The 23,942-nt window shown below is 36.1% G+C and overlaps 1 protein-coding gene across 3 annotated transcripts in view; it reads right to left on the bottom strand.

Annotated features, from left to right (window-relative positions):
- Tlk1 (tousled like kinase 1) overlaps positions 1–23,942 on the bottom strand; it is a 119,436-nt gene that overhangs the window by 5,221 nt on the left and 90,273 nt on the right. For all 3 annotated transcript variants that reach the window (XM_070021102.1, XM_070021113.1, XM_070021123.1), the window contains 7 exons: positions 7,705–7,802; positions 4,593–4,674; positions 3,072–3,163; positions 2,902–2,991; positions 2,592–2,761; positions 2,299–2,434; positions 101–212 (listed from right to left, as the gene is read on the bottom strand). In XM_070021102.1, the coding sequence (XP_069877203.1) occupies positions 101–212; positions 2,299–2,434; positions 2,592–2,761; positions 2,902–2,991; positions 3,072–3,163; positions 4,593–4,674; positions 7,705–7,802 (780 nt within the window). The remainder of the gene's footprint in view (positions 1–100; positions 213–2,298; positions 2,435–2,591; positions 2,762–2,901; positions 2,992–3,071; positions 3,164–4,592; positions 4,675–7,704; positions 7,803–23,942) is intronic.

The raw sequence follows: 23,942 nt of genomic DNA, 5'->3' as shown, positions 1-23,942 counted from the left end.
TTCCTTAAGGATCTACAGTGATTTCATTAGTGAATTCTGCATTTAAGAGAAAAAATTCAATTTATTTCTACACAGATGAAGCTAGTATAATTTAACTTACCTTTCTACCATACAGACACTGAAAGAAGATGACTCCAACTGACCACACATCAACCTTGTTGGAAATCTTTGGTGGCTCTTTTCCAACTACAAAACACTCAGGAGGTAAGTACCTATAGTTTTGGGGGAAGAAAAAGAAAAAGACAGAAATTAATAACCTTTAACTTAAAAATCTTTTAAAACACTGTCTTAGAATACTTATTTTATCCATACAAAAACAACAGTGTTCTTCAATGAAATCCAATTCAACTATTGACAAATTTACATCTTTTAAACCATTTGGCTCTCAAGCCAAAACACAAAAACTTTGTAATAAAGGATAATTTATTTAAATCTGCACAAACAGACATGCAATTTCCTTTCTAAAATATGCGCCAAATATATGGTTATCTTGTTTAAACCACTTGGAGAACACATTGCCAACAAAGTAAAACTTCATATTTCTTGCTGTAACACAGAAAAATCCTAATGCAGGCAATAATATAAATTTCAAAGTCTGCACTCAGTATGACTCCTCATCACGTGCAAACGGTGCTCCAGTATCCTGTGTTCTTTTGAATCTCTTATGCCTTCTCCATTTCTTTCCAGACAGTTCTTTGCTTCCTCCTGTTAGAGCAGGGTACTATGGGTACCTCTACAATGGCATTCAATTGTTAATCATACTAGACACTAAGGCAATACAGGGTGCTCTTATTCCAAAGTGAAAATCTCATTTGTCATCTCAGATTTTAAGAAAAAAGATCCATTTTAGAATCTTAAAACTCAAAACTTTAGATAAAACTAAAAAAGTGAAAAAGGATGATTCTACTAAATAAAAATTTATTGAAAAACAAACAAATGAGTTTTAGGGTTGGGACTTTGGCTCAAATGGTAGGAATACAAGTCCCAGTGCACTAGCAAAGAAATAAACAAACAAAAAACTTTTGAGTTTTATACTCACTATATAAAAATCACTGAGGTTTCAGAAGGCTCATACAAGGATGATATTTAGCATGTGAAACTTTCTTAAAGTAGAACTACCAAAGAGGAACAATAACTTGTTTCTGATAGAAATCTTTCCCTATACTCCAAAGCAAGTAGAAAGCTCTATTTGATTTAGCAATAAAAGCATCTAGTCTAGTTGCTAAAAGAAAAAATATAAAGACTACTTATTGACACTATTAATGGTTAGGGAGTTGTCTGACTGATCATTTCATACACACACACACACACACACACTTTTACAGTTATATTATCCATATATTATTTATAAGAAATGACCCAGTAGAATTTGAAATTTTAAAGTGGGTTTAAAAGAATCCATGAAGGTAAAACCTATATAGACTGGTGGCGTCATGTGGAAAATGGTCATTACGGATCTAGGCGAATTGTGTGAAAACTGTTCTAGGAACCCTCAAGTCACATTTAAACACCCAGATACACTAAAAGGGATGACACTAAACTATATTTTTGTCTACGAATGGATTCTATCTAGAGCTGAATCTATATGTATTAAGTCTTTAATTTTGGGGAAGTCTAAAGATCAAGAATGTTCTCCCATTTGAAATCAACATAACATCTACCTGTGTTCACAAAAACTTCAACCAAAAAAACTTTACAGAGAAAACTGTATGATTAGTTTATTTGTAATAGTAAAGACAATGTATTTATAAAAATATTGATATGGGGGCTGGGAAGGTGGCTCAATGGTAGAGTGCTTGCTTTGCATGCATGAGGCCCTGGGTTCGATTCCTCGGCGCCACATAAGCAGAAAAAGCCGGAAGTGGTGCTGTGGCTCAAGTAGTAGAGCACTAGTCTTGAGCTGAAGAGCTGAGAGACACTGCCCAGGCCCAGAGTTCAGACCCCATGACTGACAGTAAATAAATAAATAAATAAATAAATAAATAAATAAATAAATAAATAAATAAATTATATGGATAAATACCACTCTAACATTAAAGGAGAAAATCTAAGCCAGGTGTTGGTGGCTTAAGCCTGTAATCTTAGCCACCCAGGAAACTGAGATCTGAGAATCACAGACAACCTAGGAGACTCTTATCACCAAAAATTGGAATGGAGCCATTGTTCAAGTGGTAGAGTGCCAGTCATGAGCAAAAAAGCCAAGCGAGAGAATTAGGCTACTTGAAAATAAATTTACATTCCCATATAATCACTAGAGACTACTTTAGGTAGTTTTGATATGCTTAGTAATACACATACCAGTAAGTGCCTGCTCCTTGCGAGGTTAGATCCATTCCATCTACACCATAGCTATCATCATCCATGATCTTGGACAAACCAAAATCAGTGATTTTGATTTCACCACATGCTGTGCCATCTACCAGAAGGATGTTTCCTAAACAAAACAGAAGATTCTTTTTCAAATGTGTATTATCTTTACGATTTAAACTAGCTTTTGGAAAGTAAACCTGGTTGTCAGATATTATACATATGATACCTTCTAAAATTATACTGTTCAGAGCTTAAATTGGTAGACATCTTTCATTAATTACCTGGCTTAAGATCATAATGTATAATAGGAGGTTTGATCTCATTGAGATATCTTAGTGCATTTACAATCTGCATTACAATAGACCTAGCTTCTTTCTCTGACATTAATTTGTGTTGCTTCAGATAGAAATCCAGGTCATTGCCTTCACAGTATTCTAACACTGTACAAAACCTACAGTGGGACAGGAAGAGGAAAAAGACATAATTATTATGCAGCAATTCAGAATTGCAATAGAAAAATGAATTATCACTATAGGATAAGGAAAGTAAAAAACGTCTTTTCTTAAAAGTTAAATCCTTATATTTACTTACGTATCTGTATCCAAGGAAAAATAATCATAGAGTTTAACTATTCTGGGATGATCCAGTTCTTTGTGTATTCTATATTCCCTGCAGGCATGTCTATAGGAAAAGAGTATATTAATTCTCTATAAGCAGCTTCAAAATGCAATTTATTAAAGCTATGAAGTGTTATTATTTACTTGTGGTAGTTTTCTTTTTTCTCATCTCTCCAGCTTTTATTAAGCTGATGAATCTTCACAGCAGCATATCTCTGTTCATATAGGTCAAATGCCTAGGATTAAAGCCAAAGAACAGTTAAGCCCATAGATCAACCAAGTGACTAAAGAAATTTTTTAAAAGTTTTTTTGTGATAATTTCTGCAATACTATAGAATTAGAACAAACTATAATTTTTAGTGTTAATTGTTTAATATGTAACAAAAGTAAAAATTCTTTTTTTGTTGTTAAAAGATTTACCCACTACCTAGTTTTAAAAATTATCAATGTTTTGGCAATCTTGTTTCATCTTTTCCATCTGTTCTTTACTCATTTTTTTTTTCCTGTTGGGGGAATGCAGCACTACAAATCAAAGAGAGGGCTCTGCACATACTGTGCTCTACCACTGAGCACCTGTGATTTTTTTTAAGTGCTGGTATTGGGACTTGAATTCAGGAACTCATGCTCTCATTTAGCTTTTCCCTCAAGGGTGGCATTCTGCCACGTGAGCCATATCTTCACTTCTGGCTTTTTGCTGGTTAACTGGAAATAAGAATATCTAAGATTTCTCTGTCTAAGCTGGCTTCAAACTTCAATCTTCAGATCTCAACCTCATGAGTAACTAGGATAAATAGGCATGAGCCTCCAATATCTGGCTCCTGGTAATATTTCATTTCACTTATGAATTATTTAGCATTTATCTCTAAGAAATAATAGCACACTTAAAATGAAATATTACTCTTATAACTATATCAATAATATTCAATAATGTAATTCCTTGATCTCCTTTAATAAACAACCTATGCTTAATTTTCCCTAATGTCTCAAAAAAAAAGGGATGTGCACTTCCTTTGTTCAAGCCATCAGCCTATTTCTTCAAAATAAAGCAAAAAAAAAAAAAAAAAAGCACCCAAAACAAAATGAGCCGGATGCCAGTGGCTCACCCCTGTAACCCTCCTAGTTGCTAATACACACAGCAGACACACAGATGCAGACACAGACATGTGTGCAAGCATGCATGCACATGCACACACAGATACACAGTCACACGAAGAATAAACAATATTTTCTTTGGAGTCACATAATGGACTTATTAGCTGAGTGACTGTTCTAATCCAAGCTATTCAGGAAGCTGAGATCTGAAGATCTGGTTGAAAGTCAGCCTGAATAGAAAAGGTCATGAGACCCTTGTCTGAAATTAACAAGCAAAAACCCAGAAATAGAGCTGTGGCTCAAGTGGAAAGGGAGAGCCTTGAGCGCAAAGACAAGCGACAGCGTGAGGCTGAGTCCAAGCCCAGTACCAACATTAAAAAAAAAGTCGAGAGGATTAAATAAATGGAGACCATGTCCAAGAACAGTATTTAGAACTTGGGGAAAACATAACATAAACCACAGTAAACTCTGTGAGGACATAAAAATCAGTGTAAAATCAATAAACAAAAGATAAAATACTTCTTAACCACCTCTGCTGTTTTTCCTATATTAGCAAGAAGAAAAATATATTACCTTATATACTTCACTAAAGCCACCTCTTCCAAGCAGATGAAGCAGTAAATATCTTTCATTTAATGTGGGGTGATCTTTGAACCTTAAGAAGAAAGGAAAAAACTGCTCAGGCACATTAAAAGACACACAAAAAGGTCCTTGTACAAATTCTACTCTCTGTTCTTCTAGCAATTTCTTTCTCAGTTACTCTAATGTTATTTTCAAATTCTAGTCAGTATTTTTCATTTTCTAACCCATGCTTGCACAAATACCACCTAGCTTAAGGCTATAGTGTCTATAAAGTTTAGCTTTTATAGTTTAATGTTCATGTTCAATGGTCAATTACAGGATTCTCTTAAACACCTAAAAATTACTGTCAAATACCCGGGTTATTGACATCGCTACAACACCCAGTTCAAATTATTGTCTTGATATGAAATCCCTTATCTTCAGATATCACTTCTCTTGGAAAAATTTACTTTATTATTATTATTATTATTATTGGTGCTAACACTGGGGCTTAATTCAAGGCGTTGTACCCTCAATTTGCTTTTTTCCTAAAGCCTGGCAGTCTCCCACTTGAGCTACATCTCCACTTCCCAGCTGGCTGTTAGGCAGTCAACTGGAGATAAAAGTCTCAGTCTTATCTGCCCAGGCTGGCTTTGAATGAAGTCCTCAGACCTCAGCCTCCTGAACAGACAGGATTACAGGAATGAACTACCAATAACCAGATGGCAAAAATATACTTTTTAAGTAAATAATTCTATTCATTGAATGTCCTTTGCCCATGACTAAATCTGTCTTTGAAACTTTTCTTAAATAATTTTAATCTCTAATTTAAAAAGTAAAAAAGAACATTTTAGAACCTGGTGCTAGTAGCTCACACCTATAATCCTAGCTACTCAGGAAGCTAAGATCTAAGGATTGCAGTTTGAGACCAGCTGGAACAGGAAAATCCAAGAGGCTTTTATCTCTAATTAATAACTAAAAAGCCTGAAGTGGATCTTTGGCTCAAGTCAGGGACAGTGCCCAGGCTCTGAGGTCAAGTCTCAAGACTGGTACAAAAAATTAATGTAAAAATTATTCATAAACTTAATTTTATTGTACCTGGAGACACTAAGTACTTACATTTATTAACTCACTTTAGTTCTCATCTAGCCTATGAAGTAGAACCTGTTATGTCTGCTTTACAGATAAGGGAACTGCTACACAGAGATAGTAAAAATTCTAAGTGCAAACACATTGTATTTTATATTCTTATTTAAAAAAACAAGTAAAAAAAAAGTAAAAATACGCTTAATAATATCTGCTTAGTTTTAATGCACATTTTTAACTACTGTTTTTATTTTAATCACTAAGTCACAATCACAAATTCTGAGCCTCATGTCCAGAAATTTAAGTTAATTTCCCATGGGTTGCTGATAGAAATTAACTGTATTATTTCATTTACCTCACATAATAGAATTAGATCTTCATATTTATGAATTACACATACACTAATAATCACAAATGAGCCTTTTTTCCTAAGTAAAATAATTATATTTTACAAACAGATATGGGTTCTTGCTGCGGGGAACCAGTGGCTCATGCCTAGCTAACAGGAGGCTGAGATACAAGAACCATGCCTGTTCAAGGCCAGTTCTGGCAAAAAAAGTCTGTGAGATTCATATCTCTAGTAAACTACTAAAAAAAAAAAAAAGCCAGAAGTGGAGCTATGGCTCAAGAAGTAGAGCATTATCTTTGTGCAAAAGAAGCTTGTGGACATGAGTTCAAGCCTTAAGACTGGCACAAAATAAAAACAAGAAAGAAGAAGAAATAGGCTATTTCAATTATGATACTCACATTGTCATGAAGTTTTAAATTTATGTTATCAGACTTAAAGATGAAAGTGTAAACAAACACCATTCCTCGTGTGTGTGTGTGTGTGTGTGTGTGTGTGTGTGTGTGTGTGTGTGTGTGTGTGTGTGTGTGTGTGTGTGTGTGTGTGTGTGTGTGTGTGTGTGTGTGTGTGTGTGTGTGTGTGTGTGTGTGTGTGTGTGTGTGTGTGTGTGTGTGTGTGTGTAGGAGGGTTGTGGGTGTGGATACTGGGTCTTGAACCCAGAGCTGTGCAATTGTCCTTTAGCTTTTTCACTCAGCATTCACTCAGTCCGGTATTCCACCACTTGTGCCACAGCTGCATTTCCAGCTTTTTGTTGTTGGTTAATTGGAGATCAAAGTTCTCATCTTGGACTTTCCTGCCAGGGCTAACTTTCAAGCACGGCCCTCAGATCTCAGCTTCCTGAGTAGCTAGGATGACAGGCAGGCGCCACTGTTATCCCACTACCAATTCTCTTTTATACCAACCAAATCTAAGTAGTGCCTTTGTTTAATTAATTTCTGTTTTCATAATGTTCCCATAAACTCATAGATATTTTTCTTTGAACTCTTTCAACATATACCATATCTATGGTCCTCATCTTAACAACTAGAAATCAGAACACATTGTAATATCATGTAGTTCTCTCCACCTTTCTCCCAAATATGTCATGTTAGAAATAATTTCTCCTTCACTGCAATAATGTTAACTTTGGCACCAAGCCAAATCAACAAACATTTAATAAGTGCCTTTGTCTAGGTTCTGATGATATAACAAGAATAAAACAAAGTCCAGGGGCTCATGAAGTTTATAGTCTAGCTGGGAGACAAAACAAATAACCAAACACTAAATGTGTAAACCCAAATCCTGACAACTAAAGCAAGCTAACACTACTGAAAGAGAATGAGCTGAGGTAGGAACTGCTTTCTAAGGTAGCAGACAGCCTCTCTAATAAAAATTTGGAATGAAATAAAAGTCATTCAGATGTTTAGAGGAGGAGTACATCAGCCAGTGGAAATGACATGCAAAATAGGCCTGAGATAGGAATGTGCGTGACATGTCTGAGGAGGCAAGCATGTCTATGCCATGCAGCAAGCAGAGGGGGAGAGATAGTGGTGAGATGACTGGTGACTATATCATACAAGGTCCTTTGAGCACAGGAAGCTCTTTTCTCAGTGTGATGACATGCCTCACAAGGAAGTGGTATTTATGCTCTGCCTGGGAGCAGGGAGAGGTGAGTAGGTTAGAATTTATCAGCAGTGAAGAACAAATACTTACTGAGAATTATCTTCATTGTTTATCCTTTTGAGTTCCCGTATGTGAAGATTTCTTACTCTTTCTAAACGTTCAAGTTCTGCCTGGATTTCTGCCTCCTCCTGAGAATGAAGAGAAAGGACTATAACAAGCTCAATTTATTTGTGATATAAAAAGCTACTTTTACCCATGCATCAATTTTTTTTTTAGTGATAAGAAGAATAGTGCATTTTAAAGTACCACTGAGTTAAAAGGCCACAGTGTTCTTTTCAATGCCTGAAAGACAGAAAGAGATAAGGGGGCGAGGGGGGGGGGAAGGAAAGAAAAGCCTGTTTGAAGACACTATCCTTCACATAAAAGTTTATACCGAAAGACATGCTGGATTTTATTACGTACTCTAAGAAAAAAAATTAATGTCTATACTGAAATGACTATGAGGTAGTCACAGTCATTTGAAACTGACTTATGATACAAATGAACTAAAAAATTTATTTCTGGTCCATTTGGATTTTAAGAAAGAAAATTTACTACTACTACAAAAAAAGAAAGTATTTTGTTATGATTAGAAGATGAAGGAAGAAGACAACTACTGAGTATTCCTAGACCTCTTATAAGATCTGGAATGCGCGCACACACACACTCACACACACACACACACACACACACACACACACACACAAACACACACAGAGTTATGATTAGAAGATGAAGGAAGAAGACAACTACTGAGTATTCCTAGACTTCTTATAAGATCTGGAATGCACACACACACACACACACACACACACACACACACACACACACACTCTCTCTCTCTCACCACTCACTTGAATAAACCCCACTGTAATCCTAAAGAGACATTAAAATTAAAAAATTAAGGACTGTGGTGGTAGCTCCTCAGTTACCAGAGCAGATGTAGGCAAGTCCTAAAGAAATGTACTTTAAAAAGCATTTAATACAAAAGAAACCAAAGAAAATAAGCAAACAAATCACTAATGTCTCTCTTACACACATACCTTTTTCAACACAATCTAAGTACTACTTAAATAGATATGCCAAATTTAGGTGGAAATTTCTAGAAATACTCAAAAGTATTTTTGAATATTTAAGTAAATATAGATTATTTTGGTCTGATATGAATATAATTTAATTATAGAGTTACAAGATTCATGTTATTTCTAAATACTGAATGTTTAAATATTCTATATTTCATCAGCTCCTTTGTTAATAATATATACTTACATATAAAGATTACCTCAAAAAATCCAAAATTTATTTATTTATTTATTTATTTATTTTGGGTCCAGTCGTGGGCCTGAACTCTGGGCCTGGGTGCTGTCCCTCAGCTCTTCAGCTCAAGGCTAGCACTCTACCATTTGAGCCACAGCGCCACTTCCGGCTTTTTTCTTTTTGCTTATGTGGTGCTGAGGAATTGAACCCAGGGCCTCATCCATGCAAGGCAAGCGCTCTACCACTGAGCCACCTTCCCAGCCCAAAAAATCCAAAATTTAATTTGAAAGTTTAAGTGCCTTCATTTTAAATATAGAGATATAAAGTCTATTATAACTATACTGAAGACTTACATTGTAAGGCCTATTTTAATTGTTATAAAGAAAAATAAATCTTAGATTAGGAAATTAAATATAAACATGTTGTTTATATCCTCTTTGGCTCTTCAAGATTTTTTTTTGTTCTTGTTGCTGTCATCATTTTTGTGCTAGTCCTGGGACTGGGGGCTGTCCCTGAGCATTTTTGTTCAAAACTAGTACTCTCTACCACTTGAGCCACATCACCACTTCTGGATTTTTGGTGGTTAATTTGAGACAAGAGTCTCACAGACTTTCCTGTACAAGCTGGCTTCCAACTGGTATCTAGATCTCAGCCTACAATTACAGGAATAAACCACCAGTACCTGGCTTGTAGAGATATTTAAATAGCTTAGGTATTAAGATTATAAATTAAAATTTCAAGACAAATTTAAAAGAGAAATTTTAAGACATTTATTTCTAAAAGGGATTCATACTACATTGGCATGTATGCATACACGTATGTGTATGTGTGTGTTGTGCGCTATGGAGGGGTAATGGGAGTTGAATTTAGAGCTTTACACAAATACTTTACCACTGAGCTACATTTCCAACTATAGATTATCTTAACTGAAATTTCATACTCATTTAATATAGTTTTTCTCACAAATATTTTTTTTAATCATTTTTGGAGGGCTAGAGGATTGAGACATTCTCATGTAGTATAAACGGGCTTCAAATTCCCCATCCTTCTCTCTCAGTCTCCCAAGTGTTGGGACTATAGGTATGTGCCACCACCTGGCAGAGAGTATCTTATCATAATAAAGGTAAAGTTCCATCTTAAGATGCTCATAAATCAAAGATTTATTTAAAAAGCAGGAAAATAATTTTAAAACTTTGCAACAATAAGCCATATAAGGTAGGATTAAAGAAAACTGGCTGAGCTAGGAACTGGTGACTCATGCCTGTAATCTTAACTATTCAAGAAGCTGAGATCTGAAGATTACAGTTCACAGCCAGCCCAGACAGAAACATTTGTAAGACTTATCTCCAATTAAGTCAGAAGTAGAGATGTGATGCAAATGGAAGAGCCCCAGTCTTAAGTGAAAAGGCCAAGCAAGAGCTCAGGGCCCTGTAGTCAAGCCCCATTACAGTACAACTATCTGATTATCTAAGAAATGCCCAAAAATATAGAATTTGAATTCACTTATACCATGCAATCCAGAAAGTAATAACCTTTACTCTTTATGTTACTAATATTTGGAAGGCTGGTCAAATTGTAAATAATCTGATGAAACTGCTTAAAGCTTAACACTAGCTAAAATGTTGTTTTTAACTCTGATTTATTTATTTATTTATTTATTTATTTATTTATTTATTTATTTATTTATTTATTTATTTTTTGTCGGTCGTGGGGCTTGAACTCTGGGCCTGGGCGTTATCCCTCAGCTCTTCAGCTCAAGGCGAGCACTCTACCACTTGAGCTACAGCGCCACTTCCGGTTTTCTGGTGGTTTATCGGAGATAGGAGTCTCACGGTCTTTCCTGCCCGGGCTGGCTTTGAACCGCGATCCTCAGATCTCAGCCTCCTGAGTAGCTAGGATTACAGGCGTGAGCCACCAGCGCCCGGCTTAACTCTGATTTAAAATTATGTCATTGGGATTCTATTTCAACAGTGAATTCACAGAAATTAAATTTTGCTGAGACATAAATATATAACATTCAACTACATTGTTGAACACATATGCTGAAGATCAATGTAATGGTAGTAACCCCTCTCACAACATATTTAAGGTAAAATGTATTACAAAATTAAGAAGAAAGTCTGCCCCCAATGAAACATGACATGTATGTCCCACCAAAGTATTACAAAATGAAAGAAAGCACAGATATGCAAGCAGTTTGAATTGCTAAGTTTACTGGAAAAATAGAATGTCAGAGGCACTATAGGGGAAAAAGCTGAATTCCAAGTATTTGGGAGGAAATATCAAGAGAAGGAACTGTACCATAATGGTGTCTTACATACAGATAGACATAAGTGCACCATAGTTAGCAAAATACATTTGCATTTTCATCTTGTATTAAGTATTTCATGGTTTCTTTAGACCTCAAAACAAAGTGACATACTTCTGGGGGAAAAAAAATCTGTTAACTCTTAATTTCTCTCAAATCCCACTGAGAAAAAGCATACATACCATTATGGACTAAATATCTATGTTCCCTCCAAACTCATACCTTGTAGCCCTAATCCTCTGATTATGTTATTTGGAGACAGGGAATTGGGAATTAGATTAAATCATGAGGGTAGTGTTCATAATGAAATCAGTGACTTAATGAAAGAAATATCCCTCTCCCCACCTTTCCAGGTCCATAGAGAAAAGACCATGTCTAAGATAGAAAGAAAACTCTTACTAGAAATCAAACCCTGCTGGGCGCTGGTGGCTCACGCCTGTAATCCTAGCTACTCAGGAGGCTGAGATCTGAGAATCGCGGTTCAAAGCCAGCCCGGGCAGGAGAGACTGTGAGACTCCTATCTCCAATAAAACACCAGAAAACTGGAAGTGGCGCTGTAGCTCAAGGGGTAGAGCGCTCGCCTTGAGCTGAAGAGCTGAGGGACAGCGCCCAGGCTCAGAGTTCAAGCCCTACGACCGACAAAAAAAAAAAGAAATCAAACCCTGCCAGACTGTGATGTTGGGCTTTATCTTCCAAAGCAGTAAGAAAGTGAATTTCTGTTTTTTAAGTAGCTCAGTTAGGTCTTTTGCTGGGGCTGCAATAACTAAATAGGGATCCTTAAAGTAAATGCCAGGAACAACACTATCTAATGTACCTTCTCATCATAGAAAGAGGGGTGGCCCAGTTTTGCTTTGGCTGCACAGAACGTACTAGTCTGAACAGCTAATTTATCTTTGATTAGGTCATTTCCAAAGGTTTATCATCTAAGCTCTTGCTTGAGATTGACATTAACCCCTGAAAGTATCCTCACAATTAATTTTTTTCAATAAAGATCTAAAGTAGGGACTGGGGAATGTGTCTTAGTTGCAGAGTGCTTGCCTTGCATGCATGAAGCCCTGGGTTCAATTCCTTAGTACCACAGACACAGAAAAAAGCTGGAAGTAGTGCTGTGGCTCAAGTGGTAGAGTGCTAGCCTTGAGTACAAGAAGCTCAAGGACAGTGCCCAGGCCAAGCCTCAGGACTAGCAAAAACAAAAACAAAAAACTAAAGTAAAAATGACCTTGTCTCACAATCACCTCGAAATTGAATTTTCAAATTCATGGCAAAACTAAGCCAGGGTAGTAAAGTAAATGAGACACAATCTGACTAGCTTCATCCCCTATGTGAACGGTTAATTAAAGCATAGAGAATCTAGAAGAAACAGAATGCATTGGTCCTTGGAGGCAATTATAAGGGACATGAATAAGAACAAATTGTATTAGAGAAGTAGATTTAGTGATTGATAAAAGGACATAACTCTTCTCATTTAAACTAAACCAGAGAACAGATACACAAAACAGTTTTAACAGTACTTTAAGCTCAAATATTCTGTATTACTTATATAAAAAACCTAAATATTCAATTATACAATGTATCTCAATATGACCCTACTGTTCAATTTACAAAAATACTACCTTCAACATTTTTAATTTAAAAAAAATTATATGGAAGATAAATCCCATAGCAACTTTACCAGAATAGTTTGTCTCTGGCCAGATCTTTGCATAGAAATGTTTTCTATTTGTAATCAAAATATCTTCTGGTAAAGATATTTAAATGTCTCTCGCTAAACTCTTTAACCCAAAGGCAAGTTAAAAAAATGTAGAATCTATAAAAATTCCAGTTGAAAATGTAGGTGAATTTGGAGGTTTTTCTTTTTAACCATTTATCATAACAGCATTTTTTGTTTGTTTGTTTTGCTGGCAATGGGACTTGAACTCTGGATCTGGGACTGTCCCTGAGCTGCTTTTACTCAAGGCTAATGCTCTACCACTTGAGCCACAGTGTCACTTCCAGCTTTTTTGAGTAGTTTATTGGAGATAAGAGTCTCATAGACTTTCCTGCCCCAGCTGGCTTTGAACCGTGATCCTCAGATCTCTGCCTCCTGAGTAGCTAGGATTATAGGCATGAGCCACTAGTGCCCGGCTTATAACAGCAATTTTTCAAGTCAATTATTAAAGAAAAATAGTGTGTATAAGCAATGAAGCAATAAAAGTTATAAAATGCATTTTTACATGTAAAACCCAAACACACTTAAGTGAAAAACTTATTTGTTAGTTATTTAGCAAATCCTGCATGTACAGAACAAAAAACTCAATTTCCAAAAACTGAAATTTTATAAAGCCCAAATAAACTGAATTAAGTTAGTATTCTAGTTTGTTCTCTGTGGTGTTTGAGATCAAATCCGGGGGCCTTTGGCTAGGCAAGTGCTCTACAACTGAGCTATACTGCCAGCCCCAAAAGAACTTTGATATAGCTTTTTCTGCTAACCTATTATCTATGAAAGTTTGTGAAAAGAAAGTAATTTCTCCATGATGCATTATAAAAAGAATAGAAGCAACTGAAGCTTATAGGTTGTATAGACTATTAAACAGCATCATGACAACAATGCTAGCTGGGTGCCAGTGGTTCACACCTGTAATTCTAGCTACTAAGAAAGCTGAGATTTAAGGATTCAATTCAAAGCCAGGCAAGGCAGGAAAATCCGTGAGACTCTTATCTCTAATTAACCACCAAAAAGCTGGAAGTTGAGGCATAGCTTAACTGGAAAGTGCTAGCCTGGAGAACAAAAACTAAAAGACAGTGCCCAGGTCCTGAGTTCAAGCCCTAATACCTGTACCAATAAATGACAGACAGACAGATAAAGATAGATGGATAACTAGCTAGCTAGATAGCAAACAATAATGCTTGATTCAAGAATGATAGTTCAGCCGGGGGCCAGTGGCTCAAGCTTGTAATCCTAGCTATTAGGAAGGCTGAGATCTAAATATCTCAGTCAGAAGCTACCATGAACAGGAAAGTCAGTAAGACTCTTATCTCCCACTAACCAGCAAGTGGTAGAGCACTAGCCTTGAATAAAAAATAGCCCAGAGACAATGCGCAGGCTCTGAGTTCAAGCCTCAGAACCAGCACAAAAAGAAAACATGTAAAAAGAAAGCTAGTTCAAAATGAGATTTCAAAAATTCATTACTAAAATCATTTCAGTAATATGAAAAATGTTAGCTGCTCAATTTCATAAACTATTATAATGTAATTTTAAAAGTTTTTCAGGTCAGGAGCCCATGGTTCACATCAGTAATCCAAGCTATTTGGGAGGTTGAGATCTGAGGATCATGGTTCTAAGTCAGCTGGGGTAGGAAAGGCAATGAGACTTTTTTTTTGGTTGGTCGTGGGGCCTGAACTTGGCCTGGGCACTGCCCCTCAGCTCTTCAGCTCAAGGCTAGTGCTATACCACTTGAGCCATAGTGCCACTTTCGGCCTTTTCTGCTTATGTGGTGCTGAGGAATTGAACCCAGGGCCTCATGCATGCAAGGCAAGCACTCTACCACTGAGCCACCTTCCCAGCCCAAGGCAATGAGACTTGTATCTCCAATTAATCACAGAAAAAGCCGGAAGTGATGCTATGGCTCAAGTGGTAGAGCGCTAGCTTTGAGTATAAAGGGATGATACTCAGGCCTGGAGTTCAAACCTCAGGACTGGCAAAAAAAAAAAAAAAAAAAAAATTATCAGGAGCTAGGTACCAGTGGATAGTATCTAAAATTCTAGCTATATAGGAAGATAAAGATTTGAGGATCAAGGTTCAAAGCCCAGCCTGTGCAGAGAAATCTGCAAGAGTCTCTATCTCTAACTAACCAGCTCTATGCTGGTTAGTTAGTGTAAAGTGAAAGTGTGGCCCAAGTGGTAAAGCACTAGCTATAAGTGAAAACAACAAGCAAAAACACGAGGTCATGAGTTCAAGCTCCATTATATACACAGACACAAAGATACACACCCAAGTTTGTCACCTTAAAAAGTAAAAGGTAAAAGTAACAAAATGCACTATTTTTAAGATAATGGAAGCCTGGTAGAGTGATGTGCACCTGTAATCCCAGCACTAGGAAGGCTGGGGCAGGAAGATTAAGAGTTTAAAGCCCATCTGGCTACATAGCAAGACCCTATGGCAAAAACTAAAACAAAACAGAAAACAACTAATGAAAGGGCAGTGCCAAAAGAAAAAGATTAATTAAGGAGGAAATTACATACTTCAAATTTGTCCTTATTGCACATCGTTACATTGATATGACCACCCAAATCCTAAATATGAACACAACAGAAGTACAAACAATAAACAAAATTCCTAAGTAATACAGGTCTGCATTAGTTGGGCTGGGTGGCTCATGCCTGTAATTGTAGCTACTCAGGAGCCAGAGATCTGAGGATCAAAATTTGAAGCCAGCGCTGGCAGGAAAGCCTATGAAATTCTTATCTCTAGTGAAGCACAGAAAAAGACGGAAGTAGCTCAAGTGATAGAGCACTAGCCTCAAGCAAAAGGAGTTCAAGCCCCAGGACTCCCCCCGCCCACCCCCCACCCCCCGCAAAAAAAAAAAAACAGACCCACAAAAAAACAGGTCTTCAAAACAGGCCTGCATTTATCTCAGTTATAAAACTGCTGCCCCATAACCATAGTTTTGCTCGAGTATTAAGTATATAATGGGGAGAGGAAGAAGGGGAAGAACACAGACGAAAGTAACTTATGAAATTCTTGTGTTTTGAAATGTTCCCCCCAGTATCACCCCCAATCACCAAAGTGGTCATTATTGATAGGTCTGAAACTCTCAAGTCCTCAATACTATCCTTGGAACCTTCATTAATAATGGTTCACCGCTGTTTCCTATCTCTACCCTTCATTCCCTGGGAGGAAAGAACTGGTTTACTCTCCTCAAATGTATACAAATACATTTAAATCCTTAAATGGAAATGGATATTAAAAATAAATGGCTATTAAAATAATGAAGGGCTTTAATTCTCTGGGAGTTCTTCCATTTTATTTAAACAAAATAAATGGCTATATCACTTGCAGCAAATAAATCTAAAAATTCTAATGACTGGCAAAAATGTACTTAGTATTTTTCTTGCATACTGTTATGTTATACAGATATTATTCCTTAATGTTAAACACTAACTGAGGTACTGAAGCCAAGCACATTTCAGGACTATATATGGTGGTCCTTTTCCCTCAGCATTCTACATCCTTTTAACCTTTTTTGGAATGCTGGTGGATTATACAGTTGTCTTTCTTTCTTTCTTTCTTTCTTTTTTTTTGGGTCTGGTCGTGGGGCCTGAACTCTGGGCCTGGGCGCTGTCCCTCAGCTCTTCAGCTCAAGGCTAGCACTACCACTTGAGCCACAGCACCACTTCCGGCTTTTTTCTTTTTGCTTATGTGGTGCTGAGGAATCGAACCCATAGGACCTCAGGCATGCAAGGCAAGTGCTCTACCACTGAGCCACCTTTTCAGCCCTCTTTCTTTTTAAACAGTATTCCCAATAATGGAAATAGCTTAATTTTCTACACTCTCACTATGCACTGTACACATAAATGACATAAACATGTTTTTGACTGGGAAAGGCTAGTGGCCAAGAAACCTTTTCTTTTTTTTATGAAATAGAAATCTTTACACTAAACATACAAACTTAAATTGAACAAACTGTTTTAAGTGATGGGAAATATGACTTGTAAAATTATTTCCAAAATGTTATATTTCATTGCTTATTCAAAGGAAATAACATCCCTTTTTATCCATAAAACTTAAGGTCACTTAATACCAAGTTAAGGTGTTTGATTATAAGTGTGGAAAATCAGAGCCAGGAACATTTTTAGATTCCCTAAGTCAGAAGGAGGTAGAATATAAACAACTGAGTGTCTTCCATTTACAATTAGTTTTGTGTTCTTGCAGCAAGTCATCTTTTATAGATTATTCTTTTAAGTAAGAAGCTGTTGTAAGGAGAAATGGTTGTGAAGAATTCCAAACATTTTTCTTAGCACCTTTCTCATCTACTACATCAAGAAGTCAGGAACTTCATAATGTTCTTTATGACTTAGCTGTGTCCTTTTTGAGTGCATTTCTACTAGAATTACACTGAAAACTACCTACACAAGTAGCATCTTGTGTTACATTGTACAGAAACAATGTACACTGTGGTTGGATTTAAAAGAAGAATTCTCAAAGGATTTCTTCTGGATTCATTTTAAAGATTAAGCCTGCTGGCATTATATATGGTTCATCATATATAATCATATAATTTTCAATTAAACCTAAAGTGACAAGAAATGTCACATATATAAACTTATTTTCTGTGATCATAATAAGGGTTTGCTAGATAACATTGATATTTTAAAAAGAAAAACTAAGAGGGATACAAAACTTTAAGAATATCTGGGGATCAATTCACCTAAAATCAACTCCCTGTATTCTCCACTGCTCAAAAGACTTGTAGACAATCCATTCATTGTCTTCCACTTCAACTAGTTGCATGGTCCACTGTGAAGGGGTGAGGAAAGAGCTGTATACTTGTTCTTGACCTGTAAAGATTTCATCATGGAAGATTAATACTGATGCTGCCGCTGCCTGTTACTGGTTGTTTCTCTTTGCAGGTGCCAATATCAGTCACAGAACAGGATTTCAGTGGCAGAGTTGTTGCTATACTGTTATCTCTTCAGAACGGAGGCACAAGGAGAGATGAATGCCACATCGCAAGGAGCAAAGGAGAGAGAGAGAAAGAAATGGTGTCAGGTGGCATGTTGGATGTGATTTTTGTTCTAGTAGAGACTGAGATGACTGTAAATTGTTTAGCTAATTCCTTCGGTCTGCAAAGAAAAATCGGTGTCGGTGCTGATGATTCTTGACTAACCCTGTTTCAATTACAAATTGGTTATATTTCTGCAATAAAATTTCTGGCACTTTACTTAGGGCTTATAAATCAAGTAAATACATTCCTTTCTCTTTCCCTCTTCCCAGCCTTTTCTGTTTCTCACACACTACAAAATACACTTATTAAAGCCAACCCCTATTATAGTATTTAGTATTTGATACTGAGATATCAAACATTCTCAACAAATGATTAAATGTGCAAAATCAAGAAGACACAAAATTTGAAGACGAGAAAACAGCAACACATAACCTCCTACTATTCATTACATACTAACCATACATTTGACAGTACTGTCAAGTAACTTAAGTCACTGGTCCTAATAACTTTAAAATTTTAATTTCGTCATCAGTTTAGGATACTATGACAACAGCCACAGTTGTTTTCAGCTCCACACTTATGATTTGATTATACAAACAGCCCAGCAGAAATCCTCAAATTATGAAGGTAACTTATTTTCCCCTAACTAGAATTTCTCAAAGACTAGTATTAAAACAGGATGAAATGGTACCTGATTAGTTTCTTTAAATTAGACTCCACATGGGGAAGATATATAAAATGGGTTCTTAGTAGTTTTATCTTAGAACACCAACTTCCCTCCACCCTTCAGTGCTAGGAATTGAACACAGGGCTAATCATATACTAGGCAGAGATCTACCACTTGAGGCATGCCCCATCCATAAGCCTTGGTTTGTGTTCTGGTTTTAAAGACAGGATCTCATTAACTTCCCAAGCTGGGCTCAAACTCTTGATCTTCTCGCTTCCAACTCCCAAGCACCTAGAATTACAAGCACGGTCCAACAAATACTTCTTTGCAATCCTTAAATTATTTGAAAGTATTTACATGTTTTACAAACAAGTGCTTCTCTACCTACTTAAAAAAATGAAGTGAAAATCAATATATTAGCTAGTAATAAAGATATATTCTAGCTGATATAATAATCATGAGTCCAGTTCAAGAAAGGAAATATGAGAGAAAAAGAGAAAGAAAAAGAACATATGAAAACAACTGACTTAAATGTTATCCTAGCTGTGATGAAATAAAATAGCATGATTCTTCAAAATCTTCAGGTTGAAGCAAACACTACTTTTTTTGTTTGTTTTTGTGCCAGTCCTGGGACTTGAATACAAGGCATAAGTTCTGTACCTGAGCTTTTGTGATCAAGGCTAGCACTCTACATTTGAGAAATAGCTTTATTTCTGGCTTTTCTGGTAGTTAATGGACTATCCTGCCTGGGCAACTTGGAACCTAGATCTTCAGATCTCAGCCTCCTGAGTAGCTACAATGGCAGGCATGAGCCACTGATGCTTGGCAGCAACTACTACTTGTAAGATATGCAAGCTACAAGTTAATTAATTCTTCTGTATACAAAGAATCAATTCTAGAAAAGAAACACATGATATAACAGAAAGAAGTAAGAAAAGTCACTTACTACCTATATTACTTCACAAAAAGCATATATAGGAGATCTTGGGATTCAAAAAGTTAAAATTGATGTTGATTAAAAATAATTAAAACTAGTCTCTAAAATTAATTTTCTTGAATAATGCCTACACTAGGCAGAACAAGGAAAATATAACACTCTGAATAAGTGAGTAATGACTACGTAAAGTAGGAACCAAAACAGTAAATATTAAAACCTTTTTGATATAGTAGAAAAAAGAGATGCTATACAATGACTACCCTAATCTCAGAAGACAGATAAGCCTGTAAGTAAAGTTTATATTTACTTTTTGGAGCCAACTAGCTATATACTTACTTTGGGAGGTTTCTGCCTGACTATCACACTTTCACAGCTTTGGATTTATTACTTTTCTAACATTTCATTAATGGTAAATAAAAATTTTCATATTACCTGCTCAATTATGATTATTATGAATACATATTATAAATTACTCAGACTAATAAACAGATCTTTTACTTTTCTAGGTAAATATGGCCTGAGCTTCCTCAATGAAGGAGGTCCTGTACTTCAGTGCTAACAAATTTAATCTATTAATTAATTCTGTTTTATGTTGAAAGGTTTGTTTTTTTGTGCTTGAACTTAAGGCGTTGTCCCTTAGCTTTTCTGTTGTACCACTGGCATTCTACTACTTGAGTCACACTTCCACTTCTGCCTTTATTGTATAATTGGAGATAACAGTCTCAGACTTTCCAGCTCAGTCTGGTTTTGAATTGCAATCGTCAGAACTTAACCTCCTGAGTAGTAAGGATTACAGGCATGAGCTACCAGTGCTTGGCTTTGTAAAGAGTTTATTAAAGGAAAATGGAAGAAAGGCAAGGAAAGAGGGAGGGAGAGAAGCAGAAAGGGAGAGAGAGAAAAGGCAGACAAGCAGACAGATAAACTGATGTTTAATTCATGCTGTGCTCCCAATCTAAACCCTAAACTGACTGACCAAGCAGGTTCCATATGGATCAAATGCAGATCAGATCTTACCAGATCCAGCTTATGGTAGAAACTATATACTTACAAGCTAATCACTTTGTATCACCCTAATAAACCTAGGACAATAGTGAACTGATAAAATGAAGGTGGTAATGTTCTTTCTCTGGAATTAAGCCTGTCCTCTCTGTGTTAAAGCTGTCCAAGCACTGGTGGCTCACGCCTGTCATCCTAGCTACTCAAAACGCTGAGATCTGAGGGTCACAGTTCAAAGCCTGTCCAGGCAGGAAAGTGTATGAGACTCTTATCTCTAATTAACTACCAGAAAACTGGAAGTGGTGCTGTGGCTCAAAATGGTAGAACACTAGGCTTTAGCAACAGAGCTCAGGGACAGCACGTAAGCCCTGAGTTCAAGCTCCACAACCAAAAACAAAAAAGTCTGTCCAATCTATGTTTTTTTTAGAAAACAAGATAATCTATTTTCATCTGTGCATTCAAAACCAGTGCTTAGTGGGTTAAATAGTGCTTATTATTTTTTTAAATTGTATAGGTTAAAATAAAGACCTAGTTGTAAGCAGACAACTGCTATTTGGTTATTCTCTAAGGGTACTTGGTTAGTTTTTTTTTTTTTCCCTCTACAAATATTAGTATTAACTTTCTTTTTTTTGGGGGGGGGGGTCTGGTTGTGGGGCCTGAACTCTGGGCCTGGGCGCTGTCCCTCAGCTCTTCAGCTCAAGGCTAGCGCTCTACCAATTGAGTGACAGCGCCACTTCCTGCTTTTTTTCTTTTTGCTTATGTGGTGCTGAGGAATCGAACCCAGGGCCTCATGCATGCAAGGCAAGCACTCTACCACTGAGCCACCTTCCCAGCCCTAGTATTAACTTTCTTTATACATGTCTTCATTTTTCACAAAAGTATCTCAGAAGAAAATATGAGTATATAAGACATAAAGGTAAATTTCAGTATTAGTTAATTCACTCTCCCAAAATATTCAGTAACTAAGATCAAGGAAAAGTTAATGTTGTAAAGTAGTAAAGAAAAGATAAAGTGAGAAATCTAAGACTGCACAGAAACTTTGATAAAAGCTGGGGGAAAAACATGAAAAAATATGGAAAAGACAGTTATTAGGAAGAACAAAGTAAATATGAAAAATGAAGAGGTCAAACACTGGGAAAGAGGATAATATGGAGGTTAGAAAATAAGTTTTCTGTAACAGCTCACAAATTTTTAGATAATAATTAGAGGCATAAGTATACTTCATTTAAGAAAATAAAAGCATTTTTCATAGACACCAAGTATTTTCAAAGTACTAGGAAAGCTTAAAAAAAAAAAAATCAACCAACCACCAATCTAATCCAAAGCAAAAACAAATCCTCTTCTAAAGGCTTTTGCAGAAGTGTATTTCTTTTTTTAGAAGTGTATTTCTTGTAACAATTAGGAATTGAATTCCTAATATGACTATATTTAAAATTTTCATAAAGTGCAGCAGATGCAAAATTTTATCATTAAAAAGAATATGCTATTATGTGTGAAAAATTAGTATCAGTTAAGTATATATTTAGCCATATCACTACCAGTATAACTAAGTGCATATTAAATACCTTTTCATCAAAGACTGATTAGAAAATAATTGGTAAATTTTTACATAGGACATGAAGCATAGGTCTTCATTGAGTCATTACAAAAATTAAGGTAGGCAGACAAATATTTGTGACTTATTAGGTATTAAAAATCCTCTCTTCCTTTTTATAGTTCCATTCTTCTTCGTGTTTTTTTTTTTTTTTTTTTTTTTGTGCTAGTCCTGGGGCTTAAAAAACTCAGGGCCTGAGTTTATCTATCCTGAGCTTTTGTAGTCAAGGCTAGCACTCCACCATTCGAGCCACAGCCTCAGTTCCAACTTTTTTTTTTGAAGTTTATTAGAGACTTTCATGCCTAGGCTAGCTTCACATCTTGGTCTGTAGATCACAAGACTCCTGAATAGCTAGGTGCCCGGCCCATTGTCATTACTGTTCCTTAATTTGACCCACTACGGAAAACAGACTAAACTTGACTACTATATTTGAAGAGCAGATAGCTAAAATACTCAATAATTATAATAGCACAGAACTTAAATTTTAAAAAAAGAGACCAAAATAAATCATTTTAGGATTTGTTCTTCTAATAATTTTTGTTGACGCTTTCTAAACAATGGATTACCAAACATGGCATAGTAAGGGACACTAATACAAATAATTATATATAATTATTTATATATATATATATATATATATATACTTCTATAGCCAACCAACCACATACACACACACACACACACACACACACACACACACACACACACACACATACACACACACTTCTGTAACAAACTGGCATACTGATAAAAAGGAATTCAGTAGATAAAATGAAGCTAGCTGCTAGCAAAATGTGCTTCTTGGTCCTACATTATCCTATCCAGAGATGACATTACAGACACAATCTCCAGTTCATCGACTCAATGTAATCAATATTTTAACTTATAAAAAGTTTAAAATAGTTTGGCAAGCAGAATAAAGAAAACTGAGTCAAAGAAAAATGATTTTTATATCTGCTAATAACTCCATTTTGAAAGGAAAAATCAGCTCTTATTTCAAATTCTTAGAAGTGATTTCAACTAAAATTAACTTACAAAAACAATGAAATGATTATAATTTCAGAATTGTAATACAAAACTATACATTATAACTACAGTAACACCTAACAATTTTTCTAAATTATATCACTTTACATCATAACTAATAGGTACTCAACTAATAGATACTCTTATATTTTCCATATACATCTTTTTTTGGGGAGGTGCCTGTTCTGGGGCTTAAACTCAAGGCCTAGACACTGTCTCTTTGCTCAAGGATAGCTAGCACTCTACGCACTTGAGCCACAGCTCCAATTTTGGCTTTTTTTGAGTAGTTCATTAGTGGTAACAGTCTCACAGACTTTCCTATCCTGTCTGGTTTCAAACCTCAAACCTCAAATCTCAGCCTCCTGAGTATTTAAGATTACAGGTGTTTGCCACCAGCACCAGCTTCATGTACATACACATTTTAACCAAAACATTTTAGCAGCTAGGCGCCAGTGGCTCACACCTGTAATCCAAGCTACTCAGGAGGCTGAGATCTGAGGACTGTGGTTCAAAGCCAGCTGGGGCATGAAATTCCCTGTGAAACTTAACTCCAATAAACCACCAGAAAACCAGAAGTAGCGCTGTGGTTTAAGTGGTAGAGTGCTGGCCTTGAGCTGAAGAGCTGAGGGACAGCGCCTAGGCCCAGAGTTCAAGCCCCACGACCAACAACAGCAACAACAACAAAAAAAACATTCTAGCAAGCATTCGACAAGCTGTTAAGCCAAAGAAGTAACTTTGATATGTATAATCATTTCAATTTATTATGAAACAGATGCAAATAATATGGGATTTCAGATTTC

The sequence above is a fragment of the Dipodomys merriami genome, unplaced genomic scaffold (assembly GCF_024711535.1).
Source record: "Dipodomys merriami isolate MVZ:Mamm:240054 unplaced genomic scaffold, mDipMer1.0.p SCAF_1, whole genome shotgun sequence".
In the NCBI taxonomy this organism is placed as follows: Eukaryota; Metazoa; Chordata; class Mammalia; order Rodentia; family Heteromyidae; genus Dipodomys; species Dipodomys merriami.
This window is presented reverse-complemented; position numbering and strand designations above follow the sequence as displayed.